This window comes from Branchiostoma lanceolatum, chromosome 14, assembly GCF_035083965.1.
Source record: "Branchiostoma lanceolatum isolate klBraLanc5 chromosome 14, klBraLanc5.hap2, whole genome shotgun sequence".
In the NCBI taxonomy this organism is placed as follows: domain Eukaryota; kingdom Metazoa; phylum Chordata; class Leptocardii; order Amphioxiformes; family Branchiostomatidae; genus Branchiostoma; species Branchiostoma lanceolatum.
In genome coordinates, this window is record NC_089735.1 from 17,908,580 (window position 1) to 17,936,376 (window position 27,797).

Here is a 27,797-nt window from a genome sequence, read left to right on the forward strand (position 1 = left end):
AAATTTGTAGGTTTACAGGATTAGTTTATTTCCCATTGTTTCGATATGAAAAATATCACTCTATTTCGTAGATAAGTATGTAATATAAGCACTTTTCAACATCTGACATTCGTGCATACATGTTCTTGACGATGCTTCCGGGTAGTGATCATATATATTACATATTGTCGTTATCATTTTGCCAAAAATATAAACTATGAATACATGTATGGTAGCAAACAGCCTCTTGACAAGATATAGACAACATTCGTATATTGGATAACAAAAATACTGCGATATCATGGAAGCTAGAAAGTATTGTGGAAGCACTACTAGTATTTGGGTCATCTTTGTCCCATAGTTTTACAGCGTGTGAAGTACGTGGAACTGTTTGATATACCAGCACTTGAGAGGTAGTGGAGTGTGCCCGTCTGCCCCACTCATGACTTTAGGACTATGAACAGGACATGGAATAATAGGAAACAGCAGCTCTGTTTACGGTCTTTCTACAATTGAATGGCCGTCATTGTACAAGGTAACAATGCCTCACCTAGACTCTCCATTGTGCATATTGTAGTGGTTAAGTACAGGCTAGGACGGGCATATGTACAGAGCACGCCCAGAGTTGACAAAGTCAGAAGATCAGCGGTCTAGCCCCCATCGACCCCCAGGAAAGTTATCTTTTGTGGCGGCTGTCAGCAGCGCAGAGTCCGTGTCGTGAAAGACGGCGAATGCCTGAACTCTCCACCCACTGTCCTCTCCTGAACCGGCCTCCCTGGCACGCCATGTCATTTCCTGGTCTTCCCCGGAGATGCCGTCTAGGCGTGTCATCGCCGTGTTTTGAGTGGGTAAATCTTCGTCTGTGTCCCTCACCGAGCTACTGGAGCTGAGTCCTTCGGGACTACTCGGTCTGGACGCCGCTGTGGATCCGTCGTCGGGAGCGGGCACCTCATCGTCCAGGAGTTCTTTCAAGGCGAGGATGTAGCTCTGCGCCATCTGAAGCGTCTCGTACTTGGAGAGCTGGCGGTCGTCCCCGATGCCAGGCACGACCTGTCGCAGTCTGTCGAAGGCGTCGTTCAGGCCGTGCATACGACGGCGCTCACGGGCGTTGGCTGCCAGACGACGGTAGCGGAGAATGTTCGGAGTGGGCTGACACCTTCTGGGCCGACTGGCCCGCGCCCTTCTCCCCTCCCTCCTCCTCCCTGCATCCCTCTCACCCCCGGCCTCCTGTATCATCTCCCCTCCGTACGGCGTGAACTGTCCGTATGACGTGAGGATGCTCCCGTCCACGGCGCCGTGGTCCATGGCGTGACCGAACATGTGGTCTGCCGGCGCCGCCGCCGCCTTGAGCGGACTCCAACAGAACGGCGAGGCGGACAGCTCACTGACGTGGGTAGGACTGTAGTCTTCCATGGCTCACGGTGTCTTGAAGGATTCTGACCACAAGTGGACAATTGAGCGCATTTATAGCGTCTCTGTCGTGTCGTTTGTTTTGTTGGGATCGCACGAAGGGCGTGAGAGGGGGATGGGGAAGCGTGCCGCCGACCAATCAGAGACCAGCTAGGCACGAGACAAAGCAAGACCCCCATGCGCGGGTCGAGCGGCTCAAGTCGTACCGGGGCTATTCCGAACTGCCCTGACCACACGGACACCATAAGGGGGTCAGTGTTTAACATAAACTAATGATGAGTGATCACTGTTCTCTCAGAGTTCAGCCCAGAAAAGTTACAATCCAGCAAAACCCCACAAGAACAAATACAAGGAAAGTAAAGCTACAAAATGAAGAAGTGTAAGCATGACTTCGTCTATGATATAATATGATAGAAAATAGAAGGATCGCTTGAAGCAAAAATTACATATGTTTGTCTACTATAGTATACAGTAAGACAACAAAACGCCAGGTAAGTAACGGTCTACACAGCACACCCAACAACGTTGACATATGTATCAAATGACAAGTCAAAAAGAATATTTCAGTTGTCACTGCTTGTCAGAAATTTACTTCGTGTGCTAGCACATGGCAGGGTACACACATGTCCGTCAATTACAAACAGTAAACTTTCCCTACTATTCTGAGAGAAAAAAGAAACATTTCCGGAAGGTTCTTGTGCAGAGTTCTCCTTGTGCACTGGGCATTAATGAAAGATCAGTTTAATCGTGTCGACACCACAGCACCATCAGCCACGCTCCCTCCCGTATGTTGTGTGAGTTGTTCTGTGTTCACCCGGCACCATTGACGAACTTTGGCCGTCCTTCCGTTGACGCCGTTTCCGTTAGAACGTTTCCGCGTCACGGGGATAGGTGAACGTCCTCACCTGTGGTGAAAACAGGTAATAAATTATCTCCTAGATGACAGGTACAAGGCGCCAATTTGTATTGAGTGGCGCCATTAAGGACAATGAAGGGAACACACAATTCCTATCAAAAACTTCCATAGATGTTCTATCGAACAGACACTTCTCCAAAGTAGATTCAGCAACCTTAACAAGACTAGATAGGTTTGGAATAAAACACGATTCTGCTGTTTCTATGTTAATCATAAAGTGATGTGTACGTTTGAACGTCAACACAAAGCATCTACGCCATTAGTCATCCTAAAAGTTGCAGAGGTAGAATCCAAACGATAAAGATGACAGTGGCATGTCCGGACAGTTTCTGGAAATATAACAGTTCATAGCCGTTATATCGTTTAACTCACTAAACTCACAAACTAAAATCACAGAAGAACCTTAATGTGAATATGTTCCAGTGTTGCATTTGGGAGGGTGGCGTCAACAGGGGACAATGTTTACCGGTAATCTTGTCTGCGACTAGACCATTAATCACACTGTGCTACAGACGGTACAAGACAGCGCATTTGTAACTCGTTGTCAACCGTATGGGTTTCTTACAATGCACAAAACAGAGCTCCCTGTTCCCATTCATTTCCGTCTGCACGATTGATGATCAGACCGTTATGAACCGGCGGCAAGTTTGGATATGATCAAATAATAACCTGACGGGTTGAGTGCAGGTCATTGTTGTTCACACATAAAAACACAAATATACACAGATACAAACGTGGTTACAAAAAGCAAAATGACGTTTTGGTCTACAATGTAGCTTTGCAATTGAGTGTATTACTATTGTGTTAAATTCTCAATCTTTGTTGTCTTTGTTGAACATTAAACGAATGATGTGTCGACACAGTTAACAATATATGATAGCCCCTAACAGACGCACTGTATGTTAACTATCATCACTTGTTTTGTGCAAACGTTTTGATTTCTGCCAACATTTGTTCATATAGGATGACATTCTTTTGTTAAACGTGACGAGCTCGCGCATTGTACATCTCTCGATCCAATACAAACACGGACCCGTAAAATTAAAGGGATATGGTTATTGTCAAGTGTTCGATCTGTCATATAATTGTACAAACGCACCTAACAAAGAGATTATTGTACGTTTTGAGTGTTTTGCAGTGATTTTGGAGCACTCTAGTACGAAGCAGAAACACTGTCACAAAAATCGTATATATGTTTTTAAAAAGGGACATGTTTTTTTTATAAGGGGGCAAATTAAATCCACATATGTTTTGAAAATAGGGCCGTTTTTTTAAAGGGGGCAAATTAAATCCACATATGTTTTGAAAATGGCACATGTTTTTAAAAAGGGGGCAAATTAAATCCACATATGTTTTGAAAATGGGACATGTTTTTAAAAAGGGGGCAAATTAAATCCACATATGTTTTGAAAATAGGACATGGTTTTTCTTATGGGTCATATCTTTTAAAACAATATGCATCTTAAAAATAACCAAAATGAGAATATGAGACGAAAAAAAAACATACACCATTTTCATTTTGTACCGTGTATAAGTTTATTCCCCAATCCAGGAAACCCACCGGTTTGCAAAGTGGTGCTTTCAAAATGGTCTATCGTTTCCGATTTACCCCCCATTTTGATAGTGGTGCTTTCCAGTTACGCCGATTTTAAACTGGTCGATTTCAAAGTGGTCGATTTCAAAGTGGTCGATTTCAAAGTGGTCGATTTCAAACTCCAAACGGAAATGAAATGACGTAAGTCGGAAATGACGTAAGTCGACGCTCATCGCCAGAGAAGCCACCAAGTATCGGTGATCGCTGTTTACGTCCTTGTTTTCACCGTCTTGTACGCGTTTTCTGATCAGCTACGTGTCCCCAGGATATACCAGGTTTGTGTTGAATTCAGACTATATAAAGTCTTGTTTGTTTCATAAATATGATTAATTTCGACTGGAAAATTATGCGTGTTTTGTAATGACGCCAGATGGGGGAGGGGGGCATGAACTCGTACGAATACATGTTCACCACGCGTATACACCACCATTTGTTACTAGTAATAATGTTTTATCTGTGTGCATGTGCTTACATAATGGACACATCTAGACCTTCTGGTGAAACGGTGTTGCTTTCCAGGATAGTTGGCCATTCTTACGGGAAACTTCAAACATATACAAAGAAGAATGGTAGAAAGGTTGAGCCTCGTATGTGTATGCCTTGTTGCTGTGATTTATTATGTTATAATATTTGTGTGTATGATCTAAGGATAACAGTATGGCTATTTCTTGAGAGAAAAGAATTGTGTAATGAACGTGGCAAACATGAACACATGCTACATAATTTGATCCCAGTGTGCACATGAAAACATTTCGATTTAGTTACATTTTATTTATTCATCAGCTTTCACTGTTGCTCGTCAATATATGTGTATATTTTTTTTGTTCTTTGCTAGTTTTATGGACACCAGCAATAAAGTGGCTGGGCCATATCTGCGAGTCAAGGACTGGAGTCAGATGCCACTAAGAACTGTTGACTCGGAGCGAAATTCTACAAGTCTGTGGAGCAGCTTCAACCTTCCATGGACATGTTAACTGTTTTTGTGTAACTGAAGACATTCAAATTTTTCAATGCAATTTCAGTAGGTGTATACATGATAGTGAACACTGTAACTAGTATAAGTATAAAGGTATGTACCATACGTTTGGTGTTCGGAACTTCCCCCTCCAACCCCTGCGTTTGACTTCAGTAGTTCTTTCTAGGATGTGTTGACTACTGTATTTTGACAAGATAACACAAATATGTTTCCTTCAATTTTAGCCTCACATCATTGCCTTGTCTAAGATTCAACTTTAGGCATGTAAGAAACCACGGTTTTCTTATATAAGTAAGGTTTTTATTGCACAAGAAAAATACTATTAGTGTTGTAGCCTTTTGCGTAGAATATGTTAACTATTATAGTGTAATTATTATTAAAAATCCATTTCCTGCAACTTCATGCCTCAGTCCGACTGATATGAGACACATGGGAAATCCCCCAAGTTCTTCTTACATATTGATGATAACTTTTACTCTACATTGCATTGCACAATACATTGAAGGTACAGCAGCATTCTTCACAAAGCACAATCTTCATCTTCAATGGGAATGGAAAATACACTCCAAGGTCTATTCATATACTACAATGATGGATGTACATGTACAGTCTGTCACAAACTGAAAGTGACCAAAGCGTACATGTATATTGAAACACAAAGTGGTGAATTTTTGAATAAGAATAAGTATAATAAGAATAGGTAAGAAAGGAACTTGAGGAGAAACCCTTGCCATCTGACAAAGGATGAATATTGAACAATCTACAAAATGTACAATCTGCATGTGATTTTTTTTTCCGTCAATTAGGACATACAGACCATGCTTGTCCGTACAGTAAAAATACATGAGAACCTCTACACAACATCCCACTACATGTATTAGTACATAATTAGATCAAGTTCAGAGAACACACACAGAGATCACACCTTTATCATTTACTCATGATTCATTCAATATCACTGGTCGGAATAAGTATGATACAGGCAACAAAGGACATTCTAGGCTACACCATCATGCTCATATTTTCTAAACAATGACATCATCTGCATAGATACAACTAGATTGAAGAATCATAGCTTCTTATAAAGAGACTGAGTGTTGTGAAACATTACATGAAATGGATCAATTTTCATTTACATGTACTAGCTATTCATTCAATTCATTTACCCTGAGGAATCCAACACTTACAAAATATTCTACAATCATTTGCAAATACAAAAATTTTGTTCACATCAAACTTAATTATCTACAATATTATAAAGCACCAGGTATATCAGGTACGCATATCAAATAAGAACACATACTTCGATGTGCTTACAGATACTTGTATCCAGCAGGGATGAAAATCAACATGTTTTCATTGCTTCAGAAAGCACTAAACTGTCAATGTGTGTTGTTTCAAATACATTATAATTTATATACATATCCTTGGTTCAACCGTTGGTTGAAAGACTTTGACACATGCATGTGCATATGCATGACATTCATCCTTGTGTAGACAGCATGATGCATCAACAGCTACATTGTATGGTCATAGCACTCATAGGTGCTGTGTATATGCAGCAAGGGCTGGGAAAATCCCTACAGTGCCGATCCTCTGGAGCATACTATTAGTAAGAAACAAGGAAAATGCGTTCAAATGGACATAACAACAATTCCCAGTGGCAACAAGGTAAGTTATTCAAAATGTCTAAAAAACTATGAAAAATACGTGGTAAATTTACACGCTATGCATATTTTTACAAACCTGAGAAAAACATGCCAGCCAGCAAGGACAAGTAATTTTAATCTTCGTCTGGAATCTGGATAGATATTCCTTTCAAACTAATGCACGATCATACAAATTTATACTCGCTAAGGTCTCTTAACAAACAGAATAAGAAACACAAATTTATTTTTGTGGGTTCGTATCAGACTACAAAAATCGTGTCCGAACTTGCACATGGTTGCGCCGGCCGTTCGCCCCCCTCCCCATTCCCCTCACTGACTACGGAGCGAAACTATCGCAAGTTTGTACATTTTAACAATTCATATCAACGAAAATTGAACCACATATCATATCATTGATCGTCTCAAGTTGTTACAACGTAAAGTGAAGAGTTCCTCGATAGCTAGCTCGGCACGCAATTTGCGTAGTTTTGTAATCTTCCAAACGATACGGCTGCATTACGATTTACATTCTATAAAGTACCGATTAAACATGCAACTCTAAAATTATTACAACGTGAAAAAGTCAACACAAACCTGGTATATCCTGGGGACACGTAGCTGATCAGAAAACGCGTACAAGACGGTGAAAACAAGGACGTAAACAGCGATCACCGATACTTGGTGGCTTCTCTGGCGATGAGCGTCGACTTACGTCATTTCCGACTTACGTCATTTCATTTCCGTTTGGAGTTTGAAATCGACCACTTTGAAATCGACCACTTTGAAATCGACCACTTTGAAATCGACCAGTTTGAAATCGGCGTAACTGGAAAGCACCACTATCAAAATGGGGGGTAAATCGGAAACGATAGACCATTTTGAAAGCACCACTTTGCAAACCGGTGGGTTTCCTGGATTGGGGAATAAACTTATACACGGTACAAAATGAAAATGGTGTATGTTTTTTTTTCGTCTCATATTCTCATTTTGGTTATTTCTAAGATGCATATTGTTTTAAAAGATATGACCCATAAGAAAAACCATGTCCTATTTTCAAAACATATGTGGATTTAATTTGCCCCCTTTTTAAAAACATGTCCCATTTTCAAAATATATGTGGATTTAATTTGCCCCCTTTTTAAAAACATGTGCCATTTTCAAAACATATGTGGATTTAATTTGCCCCCTTTAAAAAAACGGCCCTATTTTCAAAACATATGTGGATTTAATTTGCCCCCTTATAAAAAAAACATGTCCCTTTTTAAAAACATATATACGATTTTTGTGACAGTGTTTCTGCTTCGTATCTAGCTCAGAAGACTTAGACCCACGCAAGCATGTGCCGTTCTGAGCTCCATGTGTTAGGTCTGTTCTGGGTGACGTGACCGAAATTACGGGTTGTTTTGTTCCGCGCGGGACGAGGGAAAGAAAAGAGGCCGAAAACCACATGGAGGAGGTTAACACCAGAACACTGGGACAATTTTCATGCTTTATTGCGTCCATAAACAAACGCGTCCCTGGGGAACGTCCATGTAAACTACGCACAAAAAGTTCGGAAACTTAACTTTGGTCGATCATTTTTCCGTTATTTTTTTACCGATTTAAAAGTATTACATATCATTTAAAAGCTTATTTGATTTCCTTTCCCATGATACCAAACTTATTGTGATTGCGAGTTCATGAAAAAAAAAATCAGGCCTGCTAAATTGAGTGGGTCGAAGAAATAAAGTGCCCAGATTACCTTACTATAGTCAAACATGCTATTCCGTACATATTCTTCTGTTGATATTGACTTCTGAACGAGGGTATTGTGAAAAATCAACAAGAATAAACAAGACATATTCATAAAAGCTAAGTTTATTCTTTATTAAAACCAACAATCTGTGTCTTAGTAACGGGTTAGCAAGGAGCCTTAGTAACGGGTGGCCCAGCCACGCGCTGTCACTACAGCACGGCACCGCCTCCTCAAACTCGTCACCAGTCGCGCAATGCGATGCTGTGGGATAGCGTCCCATTCCTCCACCAGCAGTCGTCCTAGGTCAGCTAGCGTTGTTCTATCGGTCACTCTTGCACGGACAGCTCGCCCAAGCTGACCCCATAGATGTTCGATGGGGTTCAGGTCCGGGCTCTTAGAGGGCCACTCCATCTACACCTGCATGCTGGAGATGGTCTGCAATGATCCCTGCCCGGTGTGGGCGGGCGTTATCATCTTGCAGCAAGGCATTCGGCCCCATGTTATGGAGGAAAGGGATGGCCACCGGATCAAGTATTGTCTCACGATATCTTTATGCATTGAGGGTTCCTGATACAAGTCTTGTCTTTCCCCTGGAGGTTATGCCTCCCCGTACCCCAATGTTTGTTGTGAAACAATAACAAAAAATAACACCCGTGGATGACGATACCGTTGCAGGACGCAGGTGTTTATGTGGTGTAAACAATTGGATCTTCGATGTGCTAAAAATAACCTTGGATGTTCTGTGTGCTAGAAATAACCTTGGATGGTCTGTGTTCTAAAAATAACCTTAGAACCTGAGGAAACAACATATTGAATCATCATCCGCGCCCATACCGATAGGATGTCACAGCGCGCGTATGACACCAACAGGGAATTTTGGGCACTTTTCCTCCGTGACCCACTCACTTTATTAGTCCTGGTACTTGTTCCGTGGGTTTTAAATCACAATAAGTTTGGTATCATAGAACAGGGAATCACACAAGCTTTATAATGATATATAATGCATCAAAATTGGTAAAAAAACAACGGAGATATGATCAACCAAAGTAAAGTTTCCGAACTTTTTGTGCGTAGTTTATTATACATCAGGAACTACAGGAAGATGACAATGTTGGCATGAAACTTTGAATTCTGCTCTGGCGGTTTATCCTCTCCAAAGTACTCACAAACGCGATTTCTTTTTTAATCGAAGTGAAAGAACAGCCTGCCATTAAAAAATCATCACAGATACATTGCAAAAAACACGAAGAGTTACGCGTGCAATTGTTAGCCTATGTAAATAAACATGGAACGGGCGCCAAGCATACAGTCCTTGTTAAATCTAATATCAGAACAGACATATCTCGAAGTAAGAGTTGCTGACGTTTTTATCATGCTCATCTCGCCTTTTCCCTGACCACAATCTTTATATGTTAAATTCACTGTCAAGACATGATAAAAACTGATGATCTCAACAATAGAAAACAAAAAAACTTGAAAATATATTTGACATTTGAAGAAAACAAGTAAACTTGTGTAGGGTTACTCAGATGGTTCTTTCTGAGCGCAAGTCGCCCAAATGTCCCAAATTACACTGTTCAGAAACCACGCTAGCCTAATCACAGTAATATCCCATACTAATTCATACTATTACATTCGATCTCGCCAGGAAAGGCCGGAAGAGACAAAACCACAGGAAACTGTTCTGGAAGTTCCCAGCTTCCTCTGTACCGTCCATAATCACTACTTTCGCTTCCGAGATGCTTTCTGCAAGAGTCGTGATTGTTCCTTTAGGACTCACAAGGACTCATACAAACACGTGTCTTTGTGATGTCAGTTGGCAGAGACGAGCATCCGTGGCTTAAGGTTAATGACAGAGACAGGAAAAATCGCCGGTTTCTAAAGAAGCCAAGGGCGCCGATTTATTCTGAACAACATTGAAAAATGGCAGGCATGTGAAAGACTCCTATATCTGTATGTCTGCTACTTTATAGATTATAATTTCAATATTCCACCGTTTTACCTTCAAAGAGTAATGCAATAACATGCAAGGATAATTGTTCAATTTCAAAAGAGTGATTTCTATATTATGTATATGCCCTAATAACAACTGATTTTTCTAAGCGCTCTTTCTGTTTGTTTCATCTATTCTAAATCTCTTCTTCAGTTGTATTTTGTTTGTTTAGTAGGTAATAATTCAGCTTGTTCTTCAAGTTAACGCAGCGAAACGCGACGAAAAAACCCAAACCGATCCACACAATATAATTAATTATTTCTGGGAACAAATAAATTCCATTTTACAATTCCAGACGCGGTATTATCTACTAGAGTCGGGGTCATGAGTGACAAAGGCGGGGTTAAGGCCCGTCACCCGGTAAGCGGGGCCAGGGGGGACGCGTCCCGGCCGCCCTCCGCCGCAGCACGGGGGTAATGGTGCATGGGATGACGTGGCCGTCGTGTTAACAAAAGCGCGAAAAACAGCGGGTAAATACTGACACGCTCATGGCTAAGGTTTCCCTGTACTCAACGATGAAATAAGCTTCTAATTTCAGTAAGACTAACTAGTGTGTTTCTTTTCTTTCGTGATGATAGGAAGGCAATGTATGTGTTTGTTTATGAATCTTTAATCCCACATTTCAGAAACTCATTTCATTAATGTGGTATATAGATTACGTACATCCAATAAAGTCTCAAATATTGTATGTTACCCTGAATTGTAAGCATTTCTGAGGTTTTATGCAACCAAAAAAGTTTATACAAAAATCGACGTATCAACGTACACATTCAAGTTTCCTACAGAGGTTGTCAAGTGATATTTTGTGTACCGTTCTCAATCTGATAAAGACAAAGACAATAGCGTTGTGATCTTGATTAGAGTGTACATGTATATAGTCATTGTTTCCCTTGCATTTACGGAAAGTCAAGTATGATTAAAACGACCCTATCATCACAAGTTGTAACATACAACTTTCATGTTTTGCGTATGTAGAGAACGTAGAAAGGAGATTGGACCGGCGGATGTTGTATTATCTAACGGTCCCATGTGTGGGTACGACCGGCGTGACGCTTCGGAAACTCACGTGCTCCATTGGCGCCAGATTTTCCCCTCGTGTATTGTAAAACAAACTTTATGTAATTTTGAAATAATGTACTATAAACAATACGTTCTAGTGACATGCGTCAGCAATAGGTAGTAACAGTTATCAGGACAAAGGTTTTGAGACCATGTTACGAAATTGGGTACAAAATTTCGGTTCCAGAATCACAACTACAGTACCAGTATAATCAGCAGTACAATTACTGTTAACGTGTAAAAAAAACAATCTTATGTGTATATAACTGAGCAGTTCCGTTCAACGCTAGTTTTAGATTTGCTCTATACGAAACAATCGCCTTTTTCACTTATGCGGTGCCTCCAAATTGAATAGCCACATAAGTCGTTTAAAAACCCTAACTAATGCTCAATAAGAAACAGTTTTGTTGACTTATCTTTTTTAATGAACTGAACCTATTATCGTAGTTTTCCTAACGATAGATCGGCACGAGCCCAGTGAATATGTACTCCGACCATTTCTAGCGAGTTCCCGTCTACGCAGAACGACCCAGGAAACAATACATCTGTGTTCGACTTCTACCGGGGGAAAACAGCCATCAGTCGGCTCGTGACAGCTCGGTATCTCTATTGTATCTGTGTACTGTCAAGGACAACAGATTGGGCTCTTTTGTACATTTCTACATTTGGCAGGGACAATAGCAGCGGCCAAACGTATTTGGGGGGCTTCAAAAAAACAATAGTGTATATTGATATTTACGCTGATCTGAATATAAGCCTTGGAAGGGCTATAAGGCTATGGTCAGTCAGAGTGTATGTACAGATATGAACAGTTCTGTTTCGATATGTTTAGGAGATGGAGAAACAAAGGGAAAGATTTTTCACGGAAAGAGAAAGAAATATCACATGTGTTATATGGTTGCTCGGCGTGACAAGTCTGTCTTGTAACGTTTCAAAAAATCAGACACCGCAAATCACTTCCCTTAAGTCAGTGGATATATCTAAACCTGTAGCAGAATGTTGTCATGAATGTGGGTATAGGGGTGTTGGAAAAAAGATTGAGCTAGAAGCGCTGTATTAAGCGATTCATCCCGAAAACAAGCAAGAGAATGAAGTATCGCTTTCCTAAACAGTCATCTTAGTACCACCCGCAGAGCCCTTCCATGTCCAGCCCTGATAATGTACGCGGATATAGCAGATAATGACGGTCAAATACCGCTATATTGAGAAGATGGGGTATAATTTAGGATACGTCCAATTACTGCAGGTGAACTGAGCCGGACTGTTCTATTGTTGTCAACGTTCGAGGTCATCCACAGCGGCATCATTATGCGCACCCAAAGGTGTTTACAATTATACCTCCATATTAGTTGTGTCCGCTATTTGATGGTCTGGAAGCACGAACTGAAAACCACGAAGTCATGATCCTTTCGTGTAACAATAAAGTATGAATTACTTTCTTATATTGTACATTTTGCAGAACTTTTCGACAAACTTTGGCAAGTTTATACTATTTTAGTCTTTGTTACTGCACTTTCCTAGCCTCCGTTGCGTTGCAGGCTGTTCACCATTTTCTTATTATTACTCCGGGAAGGAGGATGACCTCCTTCTGGGAGTATTGGGAATGCATTTGTTTACGCGTTCGCAGCTATAACTCACGATCCCGTTGTCGCACTGGTGTGTAACTTGGCATATCGTTTGCCTGGTTCGGCGTGGTGATGCACAATAGCTTTGTTACACCATAACTACTTTAAACGTCAATCCAATATCGTAATTGCACCCCTATAATTAATGCTATGTCCCACTGCCCTGCCATAGGGACCATGTTATAATCCGTTATGCATGACTGGAATACTTCAGGCAGATACGGGGTATAAATCTTCCTTACTTGTTGTGATCGTATAGTCACTGTTACATTGAAAAATAGACAACGTGCATCACCACACGCAACCTAGCAAACGATATACCAAGTTACATACCAATGCGGCGACGGGAATTGTGAGTTTTCGCTGCGAACATGTGCCGAGTGAGCTTCAGTCTGTGTATTAAGTATGCCGTGTCCCTCGCAACTCGCATACAGTATGTGCGCACGGGACGGACGATGCATTTTTACGCACAGTGTGAAAATGACAAATCTCTGGACCTTCAAACTTACCACACTTGTAGTTTATAATACGGAGGCTGTGACAATGTAAAAAGTTTACGCAGGGGATGAAAGATTGTTGAGAAATATATCTCAGAAAAGTGCGCGCGCCAGTGTCACTTCCGGGTGGTTAGATCCGGTGACCTTTGACCTTCGTGAAATGTTACGATAATTATAGCCTTTTTTATTGCAAATAGCTAGATAGCTATAGATCAGGCCGGCCTGCAATAAATTGTGGAAAGAGGATTTACTGCATATTTGTGATTTCTGATACATCTTAGTTGTAAGGCTGAATGGTTCGTTGATAATTGTAAAGGGGCCATCTAGATCTAACTTTGTGACTTTTCCCGGAATTTCTAGATCCCATCTGTGCCATGCTGTACAAACATACTTTTCAGCAGGTTGACCACTCCTGTATTGAAAGAAAAAGATAAACAAACGCTTTTTCTTTACTTGCTCTAAAACACTACTTGGACTGAGCAGAGATGCAATTTGTGTGGGTCAATACTTGTACATACTATAAATACTTCACGGAGAATTGTGTCCTACGGACTCTTGTTTCTTGTTGCGGTTCTATTCGGAGGGAGCCTGAAATGAGGCTAGTACTTTCCCGTTAACTTCACAATCTTGTTTTAAAATCTATGTTACAAAAGTGCAGTTGTTACTACTAGCGGTTTTAACATACATCACATATAAGTCACCGCCTCTAATCTACAAGCACAAAAGAATACGTGATAAACATCGTGTTTCCTCCCTACCGAGTGGACGCCTGATGTCACGACACAGACCGCGGCAGAACGTGCTGTTTGTGACTGTCAACAAGCACAGTTTCAAGCAACACAAACCTTCTTATCGTCCCAACAGGTGTCGGCAGTCCTCCCCAATGTTTGTGTTGGGGTTGTTAATCTCAAGACGAGCGTTGTTTGGAGATTTTGGAACACGTGTGTTTCTCTAACCGAGGCTGTTTGGAAATTTGGTAACACGTGTTTGACAGACTGTGATACAAGGTCCGAGGTGCTTGAGTCTGGCTACAACAATGCTTTGCGCTTGAATTTATCATCAAATAGTTTATCGCAACCTCGTGATCACCATGAACTTTGTATCTATAAAGAAAGGTTTGCTGTTTCTACAAGACTGAACATTAAGAAAGACTGATGACAGAATCAGAAGCTACTGGTGAATGTCCGTGGCGTGTAGTGGACAGATTCTACGAGGGGATGTCAGATAAAGTGGCATCGCGGTGGCGTAATGGCAGATTGTTTGACCCAGAACCCAGAGGTCCTGGGTTCGAATCCTGGGTCCCCTGAGTTGTCACGTTGACGTTGTGCCCTTGGGTAATTTAAGGCCCTTAACACGAATTTCATCACTTCACTCAGGTGAAAATGAGTACTAGTACGTAGCTTTGATTAGGGGCGTCCCTCGGATAGGACGTTAAATTGAGGTCCAGAGTTTAAGGAAAGCCACACCCCGAGTAAAAGAACCCACCACACGTATCGAAAAGAGTAGGGGTCCATTCTGGTGTGAGTGGATCAAATGAATCTGTTAGGACATGCAGCTTGTACTGTACAGTACAGACCTGGTGTGTTGCGCCATGAGACGGTTTACCGGGTATGCGAAACAAACACAAAATCTATGATCGGCCCACTTGCGTCAACCTGTGTTAGTCCAGACCAACCCACATTGATCGTGCCGCGGGCGCTGTGGAGGTGACATGCGACAGTGCGCCCATTCGCGTGTCCGTATCGTCAGCTGTCGTCACTATTTCAAACGGTCGGCGTAATACCATATCCGAGAGTTTCATAACTTTCTGGAAAGCTGGCAAGAAGCAAAAAAGTATACAAAGCAACATTTCATTTACAAACGTACGACAGTATCGTGAAAAATGGTTTAAAATAATCGAAAAAAAAGCCGAACCCGAGTCAAAAAGCCTGAATCCTAATTCCCCATCAACTATGCCATGAAACGTACTAACATTACGGTGTAGACAGCTAGAGCGTTCTAATACACTTTAAGTGCCGGAGCGTTCTGATACTCAGCACATTTTCAACAAAAATATTTACACAAAATAACCATCTGATTTGTTAGATGTATAGGTCTATTTTCATTATCTGGCATCATTTTCCTACATAGGTTATCAGTTTACCGCAAACTTCAAGGGCAAAGTTGCAGTTTCCAACGTCCTGACTGGGTGCCGATACCTTTTGGAACAGCCTGACCAATCAGGGGCCCCCATTTTGGCTATTCCCTCCCTCCCTCTGGAAAGCTGGATTCTCTGGCCTAGCTGTGAACACTGCTCTGACTGTCAGATAGTGTGTTTGCAGAGGTTATTGACCCATATGTCACTGTTAGTACTTGCGTGATTGGGAAAAAAGAAATGGTGATTTGGAGCCATTTTACGATTACTAAATGCCAATTTTATGAATACTTCCCCTACAGCATGATTTTAAAGGAAAAAGTTTGACAAAACTGTATGTGATAGGGCAGAAATAGAAATGCTGTTCTGAGGTTTACCACCTGAACTTGCCTCTCACGGGTGGCATAAGCATTTTGTTACTTTGATAATGTGTGAGGGTCCACAGAAGGAGGTTCTCATTAAATTATTGAAAAAATTCGCCAAAAATTAATTCAAAAAGATATCAGAAAAGGAGCCCGTGTATTTACCAATGACATTATTATGCATCTGTCCCTAAAATATTAGCTTTGTACATTGGATCGTTAGCGAGGAAAAAACACTTTTGTAAAAAGGGGTGTGGCCCTGTAATTGTTGAAGACGTCATCATGACGTCATAAAAATTTGCATAAATTATTGTCTTGTACAGAGGTACTTAGACAAAAAAAAATCAAGAGCCACAAGTATTATATTTAGAGTAGTATTTTCAAGACACCCCAGAAGTGCTGCCGCATGCCTGTCCCCCGTGACAGAGCGTTCTGATGCACCTTAAGTGACAGAGCGTTCTGATGCACCTTAAGTGACAGAGCGTTCTGATACACATTAAGTGACAGAGCGTTCTGATGCACCTTAAGTGCCGGAGCGTTCTGATACACATTAAGTGACAGAGCGTTCTGATACACTTTAAGTGACAGAGCGTTCTGATGCACCTTAAGTGACAGAGCGTTCTGATACACATTAAGTGACAGAGCGTTCTGATGCACCTTAAGTGCCGGAGCGTTCTGATACACATTAAGTGACAGAGCGTTCTGATACACCTTAAAGGCAACCAGAGCACTTTATGTGGCTTCAAACTTGAATTAAAGAAACTCCAATTTTTTTATCCATTTCTACACATAGTAAGTTTCAATAACACTATACCATTACATATCGACATTCAAGGAGCAAAGATGCGTTGTCGTTGTGTGTTGAGCACTGATAGAAAATCCAAGCGCTGTCAGCGCCGCCATTTTTTTCTTCAAATTTTCCGACTTCTTGGAACGTGACGTCCCGTCGCCGGAACTTGCGAGAACTGACCGTTCAAGTCGAACACCAGAATAACGCACAAGTACATGAGAGACGGACTTGGTAGTAATTGACTCCGTCCGTCCCCTTGAGTGCCTGAGATGTTTTCTTTTTCATTTCGTTTTTTTCCTGGGTATTCATGGAGCCAATGCAGTGAGAAAAGATTACAGCAACTAGAATATTTCCAATTTTCACGCCACATAAAATGCTCTGGATACACTTTAAGTGACGGAGCGTTCTGATACACCTTAAGTGACAGAGCGTTCTGATACACCTTAAGTGACAGAGCGTTCTGATACACCTTAAGTGACGGAGCGTTCTGATACACCTTAAGTGACAGAGCGTTCTGATACACCTTAAGTGACAGAGCGTTCTGATACACCTTAAGTGACGGAGCGTTCTGATACACCTTAAGTGACAGAGCGTTCTGATACACCTTAAGTGACGGAGCGTTCTGATACGACTCAATTGCAAGTGCTGAAGCGTTCTGATACACTGATACAGTGACGGAGCGTGCTAATACACGTAAAGATGCGACGACCGTTTCAAAAGGCAACATCCGTCTGCGCTACGGCGATATGTTTATACTTATTTTGTAGGATAGCTCAGAGAGTGTAATATTTCATGATGGTTTTTCTACTTCCTTTCTCTCGATGCTACTTTCGTTATTACATGTGCTTAGTAAATCATTCCTATTCCTTTCTTCCCCTCCCATCCCTCTATATAGCCACAGGTCGCTAGAGAAATCGTAGAAATTGGCCAAATCGGGGGATCACATGCCAGAAAAGTAAGTCCGCTACAGAAGTTATAGTTTGCGACCTCTAGATATTGGACCCTCTCTCCGTAGCCGTCTCCCTTAGCATACTATTCACTCTATTTGGCAGATTTATACTATTTTTTTCAGACATCCGCGGGGCCTGGTAGAGGCTACCCTCTATCCACTCCCCCCTTATTCCTACACGGACATCACTTCCCGATGTGTTGTTGTAGGATTATCCGGTAAACCCCCATAGTACAATTCACACACAATCCCGCTGATCCCGCGCAAATCGCCTGACAAATCCCCACACTTAGCCGGCCCGACGACGGCTCACTCTCGTGCCCAGAGTAACAATGGCCCCCACACCTCGCTAATGGAAACATAAGCCGGAGGGATTTACCGATTTGTGTCCACTTGTATGGGTTGTCATTTCTTCTAGCGTCGGCCGCGGAAATGGTTAGGGGCGAAAGGTTGGAAGTTTGGGACGTGTGACAATACGTCATATTCTTTTTTTTTTAACATGAAGCTTTGTAAAGATGTTCTGAATGCTTTATGTTTATGTATTTACCTGAATAAAGTTTTTATGAACATTTCTTTTTCCGTAGAATACGGTAGATATTATCATTATATTTTCCTAATTTTACCAATCAAATTAAACAAAAGATAACAAAGCAAAACCAACATTAAATTCAACTTTTCTTTGAATTCAAAATGGCGATTGAGAGGGCGAACACTATTATTCTCCTGTCTTCATGCGGGAAAAGGACTGACTTTGACTTCAGAAGTAACCCGATGCCAGGATCCGTGTGGTCTCCTGTCCTTTGTCTCTCGTGTTGCCCGTCATGATCAGTCTTCCCTCTCGACACTATAGCAAAGACGTCACAGAAATCTGTCTTCTATTGTTTTAACAACATGAAAAATTACCCATCAATCTCGTACTTAATACCCCGCAAGGGAAAGAAGACCCCTTAAGTACATCGCCTTTTCTTCATCAATTCTCTGACTCCACCCAGGTGTAAAAATGGGTATCTGACTTAGGATGGGTAGGTAAAAGGCGATGGAAGGATAACAATCCATACAGCCGTACGGCCTCAAAAAAGACCATAGGACTAGGTTTACCTTATCAAGCTTACTGTTCTCTGTATGTGGCACTGTCAAAATAAGTTACAAAAAACTTGAGTGTAGTGCCATATTGTCCTTGTCTGTCCAACAGCAAAACAGATAAAAATCTAACGTTTGAAGACGGTACGAGAATGTAGGTCGCCTGTGTGTCGATACCGCGAATAATGACGTCAGGTATCTGTCGGTGCAAGGCCGTTATACCAGTAGCCGAGGGCGTGATGTTCCTCACCTGTACCTACAGGCAGGTGTGTGAACACCTCTGCACCCTTTATCTCCACTAGCCGTGTTTACTCAGTCTTAGCCTCGCGTGCTCCCGACAAATACACAGGAACAACCTGCGGATAAACTCCTCCGACAAACCAACCTACAAGAATAAAGAGGACCTTTGTTTACAATCAAATCCTACCGCTTTACGTCTAATCGAAATTTGGTAGGAACTGATTAGATGGGGCTGTAGAGACAGAAGTCATTTTGGTAGCCGACACGGGTCATGTAGGAACAATAGAACAGACATTCTGTCGCCCGAATCCACGAAACTACAGCTTTGTAGTGGCAAACTGCACACAAGTCAGGTAATCAGGTGTGAAAGCGTGTCCGAGAACTTTGCTTAGAGAATTGTTGTCCGTTCATCTGAATAGAAAGTTTAGCAGAAAAAAACTGTCAAAAGGAGGAAATAAACTGACGAACCCGTTTTGCTAGGAAGAGAAGAGATTTCGGATGATAAACTAAGTCGTCTCGCAGTTTGGTCTCACATTGTAGATTGATAAAGATATAGACCGTGAGTGTGCCTCTGTTTTAAGCGACGCATACGGATTTCAAAAAGGTTTTTGTTATAATTTTTCCGGAAAGCCCACCGAAACGAAAAAACATGCATAGGTAGTGTTAGGTACTGTGTTTTACAGCTAAATAGTTTCACTGGGCTTTGCGTTTCTTTTGTGGGATTCCTTTGTGTTTGGTTTACAAAGAAGGTTTTGTAGACAATAAACAGAGAATGTTACAGGGTATGGGTACAGATGTTTGTGGCCAGAACACCGCCACACGAAACGTATACCTGACATCATTAACATCACAGTATGGGTTCTTGTATTAATCCCCATTCCGTTACTTATCTCAGCTTTACTAATTTACGAGGTATCATCTTATTTTTTTTTACAATGACTGCAATTTTCCCGGACCATTATTTCCCCTTTCATCCTTTTCCTAGTTTAGTTTCTATAGATACTGTCAATTATCTTGTATTCTTTGGAGGAAGGCGTCCCTATTATTAGATATGAACACCTGGTGACACCCACAGAAACAGTAATTTCCATTTACGAGGCGCTCTTAGTGTGCGCGGTGACTCGGAAGTAACGCCGAACGTGTGGCGGATTAAAGCTCAAGAAGACGGGGAAACAAACGACACAAAAGCCGGTCACAATGTCACGGAACGTTCGGACTACAGTTCCCGGCTTTGTCCTGGAATTTAAGACAATGATTAAGGCTATTTATCAACCATCGCTCAGCTGACAGGTCGCTTTGATGGAGGGGAGGAGGATGGGAGAATTAAGAGCCGGGCGACAAAAGGTAGACAGGTGAGGGAATGATACAATACATACTCACCTGCATAATCGTACAAAAGACACACCCAGTCACGGAGAGACATTCAAAAGCGAATAAATCGTGCACTGTCGGCCTTTTAGGCGGGAAAACTGGTGTGATCTGAGGACAGGTAATCAACGTTAGCTCTGGAGAGGTACAGAACCGAAAGGGTGCATTGTTTGAAATCGGGTGGCGGTAAAGTCTCTGAACTTCTGGACTGTACACATTACGTGGCTTTCTGTTGGCGTAATGGTTAGGGTGTTTGGCCCGGAACCCAGAGGTCCTCGACATGCCACCGATCTTGTGCCGTTGGGAAACACACTTTATACGACTTTCCTCACTCCATCCAGGTGTATAAATGGGTATCTGTCTTCGGCTGGGGAGGTGAAAGGTGGTGGAAGGAGAGGGTTTGGCTCCGCCTTCCAACGCCGTGCCCTAGTATTAGTGGATAACCCACAGCCTGTACGGCACCAAGAGGGCTATGGGACTTTCTTTACCTTTAACTTTGCATGCGTTGAATGATTGATCTGAAGTAAATTAATATGCAAAATAAGGCCACAGCAAGTACATTTTATGGATGACATCAGCGCGCGCATTGATTTTCGCCTGGTTTTGAAATAAAAAACAACTTTTCTTTTACTCTTCGGCAATGGTCAACATACCGAAAATAGTACAGTATGTCGCAATCTACCGTCAGTTCTATCGCAAAAACGTTCTAGATGCCATAAAAAGGCATTTGCACATGTTAGAATGGTGAAGACTCCGTACAGATGCGTTGTACATTGTGTATGCAAGCTGTAATAAGATTGCTCGTCGTCACCAACTTACAGGAAGACACAGTGCAGCCCTCATGCCAAACTTGTAATGTAGTCTGTAATTGCTGTGCCATTATTATCAACAACATGTAATCCGATGTGCTGTTCTTGAATAAAGTGAACTAGCAACTACTAACAAATTCGACAACAGGGTCAGATGAAGTAACTAATGTCATTCGGTTTGAGTAGACCATTGTCTACCTGTCTGAATATTGAAGACAGAATGAAAAGACGGATGATGTCTAAGGCACGGCAATTCAGTCAGACAGTCAGGACAGTAGTAGCGGAGAGCTAGAGAACTTGAGCTGAGGAAAAGTAAGCAGAGCCAGCAACATGTAGTCACCGCCAGTCTGCCTCATGACTCAGCAGACTCTCGTGCCCTGTGTACGGTAACATTGAATGCCGTCTTGCTATACGGACCCGGATCTAAATCCATAATCTAATTATCTTAATGTTAACATCAGTGTTGGTTAATGTTTTATTGAATACAGGGATAAAAGACTTGTTGTGATACCGTGTTTTATCGCTTCAATTCTTCTTACATGCTTCATGGTATTCAAGTTTGAAAATATCGATTCCTTGTTTTTTTGCCCGCCTTGTTTTTTTCGCCTGCGCGCACTAAATTTGGAGTCTGCAGAGGATGTCATCCATAATATTTACTTGCTGTGGCCTAACAGTAAAATAAGGTAGACAATTTCAGTCAAAATAAGGTAGACAACACTTTCAAATATATCATGCCAAGGGAATTCCTGCCTAAAGTATTCTGTATCTGTATCTATATAGCCTTCGGCGTAACACACCAGCTTCGCAGGCACGCGGCGCAGCATCAGCTGGTTATATTACACCGAACGACCTGTCATATCTAGCTTTCATCTTCCCTTTGTTAATGAAATCGTGTTTATCAAAAGACAGTAATATCTATCATCTACACTACTATTTCTGTCTCTATGGTTTTAGTTTATTTGTTCATTTCGTTTATACATGTACGTTACCCTTCAGCCCTCAGCTCAGACATATTGCCAAACCACTTTGCTATTTTCTTATTTGACTTACCAAGACAAAATAACAATATCTACTTCATCTTCGGTAACACCACAATATATTTCTTCACAGATTTAAGATGAATACTTCATTCACTGATTCATAGTTGACTATTACGGTACTAACAACGCTGTCGTACTGTAGAACTGTCAATCAAGTCAGAGACTGTGATCACGTGCCTGCTACCCTACTGTTAGCCAATGGATACCCCTGTGGTGTAATTACTACCTTACTATCTACAAAGCGTAACGAGTACGTTAAACTCACCATGAATCACGACATTCCCGTCATGCTCTGCGCAGAAACTCCATTATAGAATCCTGGCCGTCGGAAACTTGGTAAAATCCTTCCCGGATGCAACACAAACTTCCCATAACCCATCAACTCTATCTGCGGGTAATCCTTTGTTCAATCCACGGATCCAAGTGAAGAAGTCGCAGTTTAGAAGACAAGCGGGCGGTGAAAATACCATTTTTGTCGATCATGGTGTCACTCGTCAAAGTCGTGTGTTGTCACAAGTTCTGTAACTTGTAACTTGAAAAGTCACACGAGTCTCGGTACACTCATTGCTGTCTGTACGGTGGTGGTCATTCCGTCCGCATAGGAGGCAAAGACGTCGACGTCCCGACTGGAGCCCACTGTCTTCATGTCGTTCTTCTTTCTCTGCATCTTTACCGCCGTTGTACGTCGACGTCACTGGCATTGTCATCTTCATTCTGTATCATCGAATTACAAAATCGTCAACAATGAAATATACTTCAACTTCCAGCTACCATACCAGCACTATGAGCATCTCTGTTAGTCATTTTATAATCATTACAGTGTAATATCATGATAACATTGCTTCTTCATTTCGAATCAACACACACTGTGTTAAAGGAATGTATGGACTTGTGCATGTACAATGTATGCTCATGGGGTCACACATCTAGAATAATCATACGTGACGCATCACACATTATCTAATGATATCTAGAAGGAAGCGGATATAGACACCCAGACTTATACAGGACAGGGAACTTTATTGTTTATTTCACTGATGAGCATGGATAGAGAGAAGGATTGAAAGACCACAGGAGGGCGCAAACGTCTGCGTGACAGCTGTCCTGTTTTCATGGGTACCAGAAGTTCATCTGTTGAACTTTGTTGACCTTGGCGGGACTAATCACTCGTAAGTAATGAAGCCGGACTCCATCTCTAAATGGAGTCACAGTGTGAGACCGTTCGGACCCACCCCCGGGCGCGCTCCCCGCCCCTGGGGACTCCCTCTCTTCACCCACTTGTTCCCGCCATTGTTCGTGCCCAGGTGGGTCCCAGGCCGCCATCTTGCCGCCGCCGTGGCTGTGGTGGTACGTTGTAATTACGTGCTTGTGTTCTGGCATCAATCAGACGGGCTGGACACATCGGCAGGACAGTGGCAGCGCCACAACCCCCTGTCGTATTGTCCTTCTCCGCACTTAACCAGGCCTGTCCGGGACAACAACGTTCACAAGGACAGAAAGACTGCCACTTTTCTGTTTCCATACTACAGAGGAGTTGCGGCTTCTAGTTTGGAGCCAAATTACATCGCCTGGGCGTGAGCTGTCTACAGACTTCTTACTGTTGTCTGTGATTCTACAGTTTCTATTGTATCATTTGTATGAGTGTACTTTTTATCTTGATGTTCTCATTCCCGCGTTAAAAACAAGTAGCAAATACAAGTTTTACAAAGCACTACGACTGTCGATACACTATCAATGCATTTGTCCTGACTTCACGAAATGTACTTTTACATCGGCTCATTTAACGTATTATATGAAGTGCCTAAAACGGCCTCTAAGTGAGAATCCTCGATCAATTGCAAAGGTAGGGGCTGAACTGTTTCAAATGTGAAAAAAGGCTAGGAAAGCATTAAAAAATACACGAAAAGGTAGCATGTTTAAGCGATAGACTATATGGAGAGTTTGATGGATGGGAGGAGATGAGAAGATCCTGTTGATTAACTCTAATTGAATAAAATAAAAGGCTGTGAGTAAAGTGGTGGGCGAGCGAGTGTGCAGAGACCCAGAAAATTAGAGAGCCGAGCCGAGGCGAGCCGGGAGAGCTGGGGTGTAGCGGGGAACGATGAAACCGTCGTTAGGCGCGACAGTCCGCGGGAGCACGGCTACAGACGCGCCAACAACGCGACATGACAATAACCAGACTCACACGGGCGGGCGGGAAATTACAAGGAGCGCAGAGCGCCGATTATTGGACGCTTTTGTGACATAAACCCGACGGCAGGGGGAGGGACAATAGAGTCTATCTGCACATGATTTGTTGACTCAATACAGTCAGGATGAAGTTATTTATTACGGAAATATAGTCCTGACGCATTCTGAAGAATCATCAGATATAAGCCAGTTGCCAACACCTCGGCACATCAAAGGTTATGAGGTGTTCTAATGGAGTAATAAATCAGTAATAAGAGACAATTGTGCGCAATATAGTCAGCACCTATTGCCTTTGATATATCCCAGACCATGCACCAATTGAAGACATTGACATAATTTGGGTATAAAGAAATTTCGATGGTACGTTTTAAGTTGAACTCCGAAAACTTCTATGGTGTTTTCTTTTGCATAAAGAAGACACTAATGTTTGCATAGCCGTAACGTCACATTTATGTTTTGTTTTGCATACATAACTGCCAACAAGTTGCCAGTGATTTTGAAAGGTAGACAAGAGTCCACAGTCAATGTTATATACATATACAAACTAGGCAAAAACTATAGAAAACATTTAAAAGGATGGAAGTTCAACGATTTTGTTCTGATTTTGACGAATGTCTTTAACTTAGGCTGATATGATATTTGCATGTAACTGACATAACACGACGTATATCACAAACCGGGGCAACGCACCTGTATGTAAATTAGGGGGTGGGCGAGACATACTTTAGAGGCCAATGGCATGGTGTTGGAAAGTTCTTCCAAAACGAAGTTTTGTACTATGTGAATATCTATCCGTCTGTCTTCCTTCTTACAAATAAATCTTGAGACGACACCTTCCTGTCTTTGGGGAGGGGGGGAGGGAGAAGGAGAGAAATACGGAAAGGGAGGGAAAAACAAAAGGAGAAGGGAAGGAAGAAAGAGACACAAAGAAAGAGAAAGATCAAACAAGATAAGGATGGGGTAAACTAAGAACAACAAAATCTCGTTCGTAAAAACATTGACGAAATATGTTACCATATATCAATAAGCAGCATGGAACAACTTGTGACATCATACAATCGGATGCAAACGAACGCACGTTCACTTTTGAAAAACACTTCATCATAAGTTCACAGAATGAACAAATTGTACACAGTTTAAGTCAAAGACATTGCAACGTGAACAACACAAACTTAATGCGAGTAATTACTTAAGCATTTTTACAGCAAGCGTCTTGCTATATCCAAGACATCGATGGTTGAAACTGTTGCTCATGTAACTAAAGACTTGCACTGGTAACTTTACGACTAGGATGGTCTGAAGTTACGGCTGTATTCTGTCCATGAAAGGAGTCAGTTTTCATCAACGTGACAGGTAAGCGACGTGCACTAAAGCACACACAATAGCATTACACAGCGCGATTAAACCGACATGGCGCACAAGATAAGGGAAAAGAGCAACGATCATTTTACTTAGAAGGAAGAACCGGATTTTCACTTCATTTTCGTCCCTCACAGAATAGATAAGCAGGATGTTGATGTAGCTTTTCTAGAAACTAACGTCTTGACTCAATTTTGCCGCCGGTATGTATGAAAGATAAGATCGCGAAACGGGTCAAAACCAACACTTTGATCCCTTTGTGTTCTTATTGGATGTTTACTTTGTACCCGTTTAACAATGGATACGGCTGTAAATCCATCGAAATATCGTGTTACACCACCGAATGAAAACTTACAACATGTAGCTGCGCTAGTAGTTAGTGTATCGTTAAACATTTCATACACAGTCGTACCTATGATAAGAATATCAATTTAGGGGGAATATGTTAAATGTTGTTGTTAAACATTTCATACACATTGTTGTTAAACATTTCATACACAGTCGTACCGAGGATAAGAATATAAATTTAGGGGGAACATGCTTTGAAAGGTGAGTCTTTCTGGTAAACTTGGGAGGCTGATCGTGAAGTATATGTAGAAGGATGTAACGTTAACTGTTGAACAGGAGAATATATTTGTTTGGGCCTGACAAGTTGAGTACTAGTATACTCGAAAGACATTAACGCAAAGAGAATGAAAAGGGAAAGTTCTTACCAGGTCGGCACGCTGGGTGGAAGATGACAAAGAGAATTCGTCAACGGTTGACGGACATGTGCTGTCGTCACATGACCTTGTCTCTGTCACCGGGACAGACTGGCTCTCCGTTGTCATTGGCAACCATAATTGGTGATCTGGAGTATATACGGGCGAAGGTACGACAGGTAAGGTGTGCCATAAGCACCTGTGGTCACCACGCCTTAAGGACAATGGCGCCAGACGTTACAAGCATACCACTGTCACTGACGAAATGTAGTGGATGCTACCTGAAACGTCTGACAGATAAAAAAAATCTATCCAGTTGCTTGAGTAACTGTCACCTTGCGTATCTTATGACCTTCATGAACGTTTCAAACTTAGTACTGTTCAACATATCATGGCATAGAAATGGACCTAATCTATAATAGAAACCAGACCCATTCGAGGTAGGAGGACTGCTGACATTATTCCTGGAGGTTTCTGTGGAAGAATTCACAAATGAGACTCAGGGAGGTCTAGGTTCTAACGGAGTGACCCAGAAACGTTGGCTGTTTAACAAAATCACCTGCCATTTTTAGAGGTAACAATGGTCGCAGTACGCATATACAATGAAACAAAAAAAACAACAGATTTCCTCTCTGTTGCGAGCAGTCGCTGTTCAGGTATATACACCTGCTGCGGTCCAGCCTTCCGTACTTCAGGTCTGACACCTCCTTCAAAAGAAGAGAATCGGGCTGCGGCGGTGTTGACGACATTTGTAGATGATTCTACTGAAGGCGTCACTGATGACTAGCAGTGAAAAATCGAAGCTAATAAGACACGAATTCTGTATTGTAGCACCGAGGCAACCTCTACAGTAGAACCTGGCGCCTGGCTGCCGCCGTGCGTGTCGACCTTCCCCGCCCAGGTCACAAGATCACGTTCTCGCCCATTCAACCGATTTCACGCGCGATTTGGCGCCAGTAAACTTCTGTTAACGCGAGACGTCTTTATCTACATGGGAGTACGGTAATCACCAAGCAGATACATAATGCTTCAGCACCTTTCTGCGCGCATTTTTCTTTGCGGAATTTTGCAAGACTTTTTTGCCTGCACCGGACGAAGTAAACAGGGAAAAAGACGCGATGCAAAGATGAACAAATTTAAAAACGCCAAACAAAAGTGGTGCACAGACAGGAGCCATACTTTATTGGAGGCACGGAGACGTCAAAGGAAAAACGGAATTCGCATGTCAAGTTGTTTGGTTGTAAATTACGACCGTTTTGAGTACAGGGAGATGAAACACTTTCGCTGCTTTAGACTGTCCTTCTAGTTTGCTTTTTGCTTTTAGTTTATACCAATGAGTTAA

At 42.0% G+C, this 27,797-nt stretch overlaps 1 protein-coding gene and 2 long non-coding RNA genes across 3 annotated transcripts; 1 reads left to right on the forward strand and 2 right to left on the reverse strand.

Annotated features, from left to right (window-relative positions):
• Positions 1–9: 9 nt before the first annotated feature.
• Positions 10–27,797, reverse strand: LOC136448960 (transcription factor ATOH1-like). Its single transcript, XM_066448714.1, has 3 exons — positions 26,468–27,797; positions 22,471–22,919; positions 10–2,294 (listed from the first exon to the last, which is right to left on the reverse strand). The coding sequence occupies exon 3, from the start codon at positions 1,390–1,392 to the stop codon at positions 622–624; it is 771 nt and encodes a 256-aa protein (XP_066304811.1). The 5' UTR covers positions 1,393–2,294; positions 22,471–22,919; positions 26,468–27,797; the 3' UTR covers positions 10–621.
• On the forward strand, positions 3,457–5,272 carry LOC136448312 (uncharacterized). The gene is made up of 2 exons (XR_010757859.1): positions 3,457–4,174; positions 4,735–5,272. It is a non-coding gene; the product is annotated as an uncharacterized lncRNA (long non-coding RNA).
• Positions 5,795–7,832, reverse strand: LOC136448311 (uncharacterized). Its single transcript, XR_010757858.1, has 2 exons — positions 7,119–7,832; positions 5,795–6,481 (listed from the first exon to the last, which is right to left on the reverse strand). It is a non-coding gene; the product is annotated as an uncharacterized lncRNA (long non-coding RNA).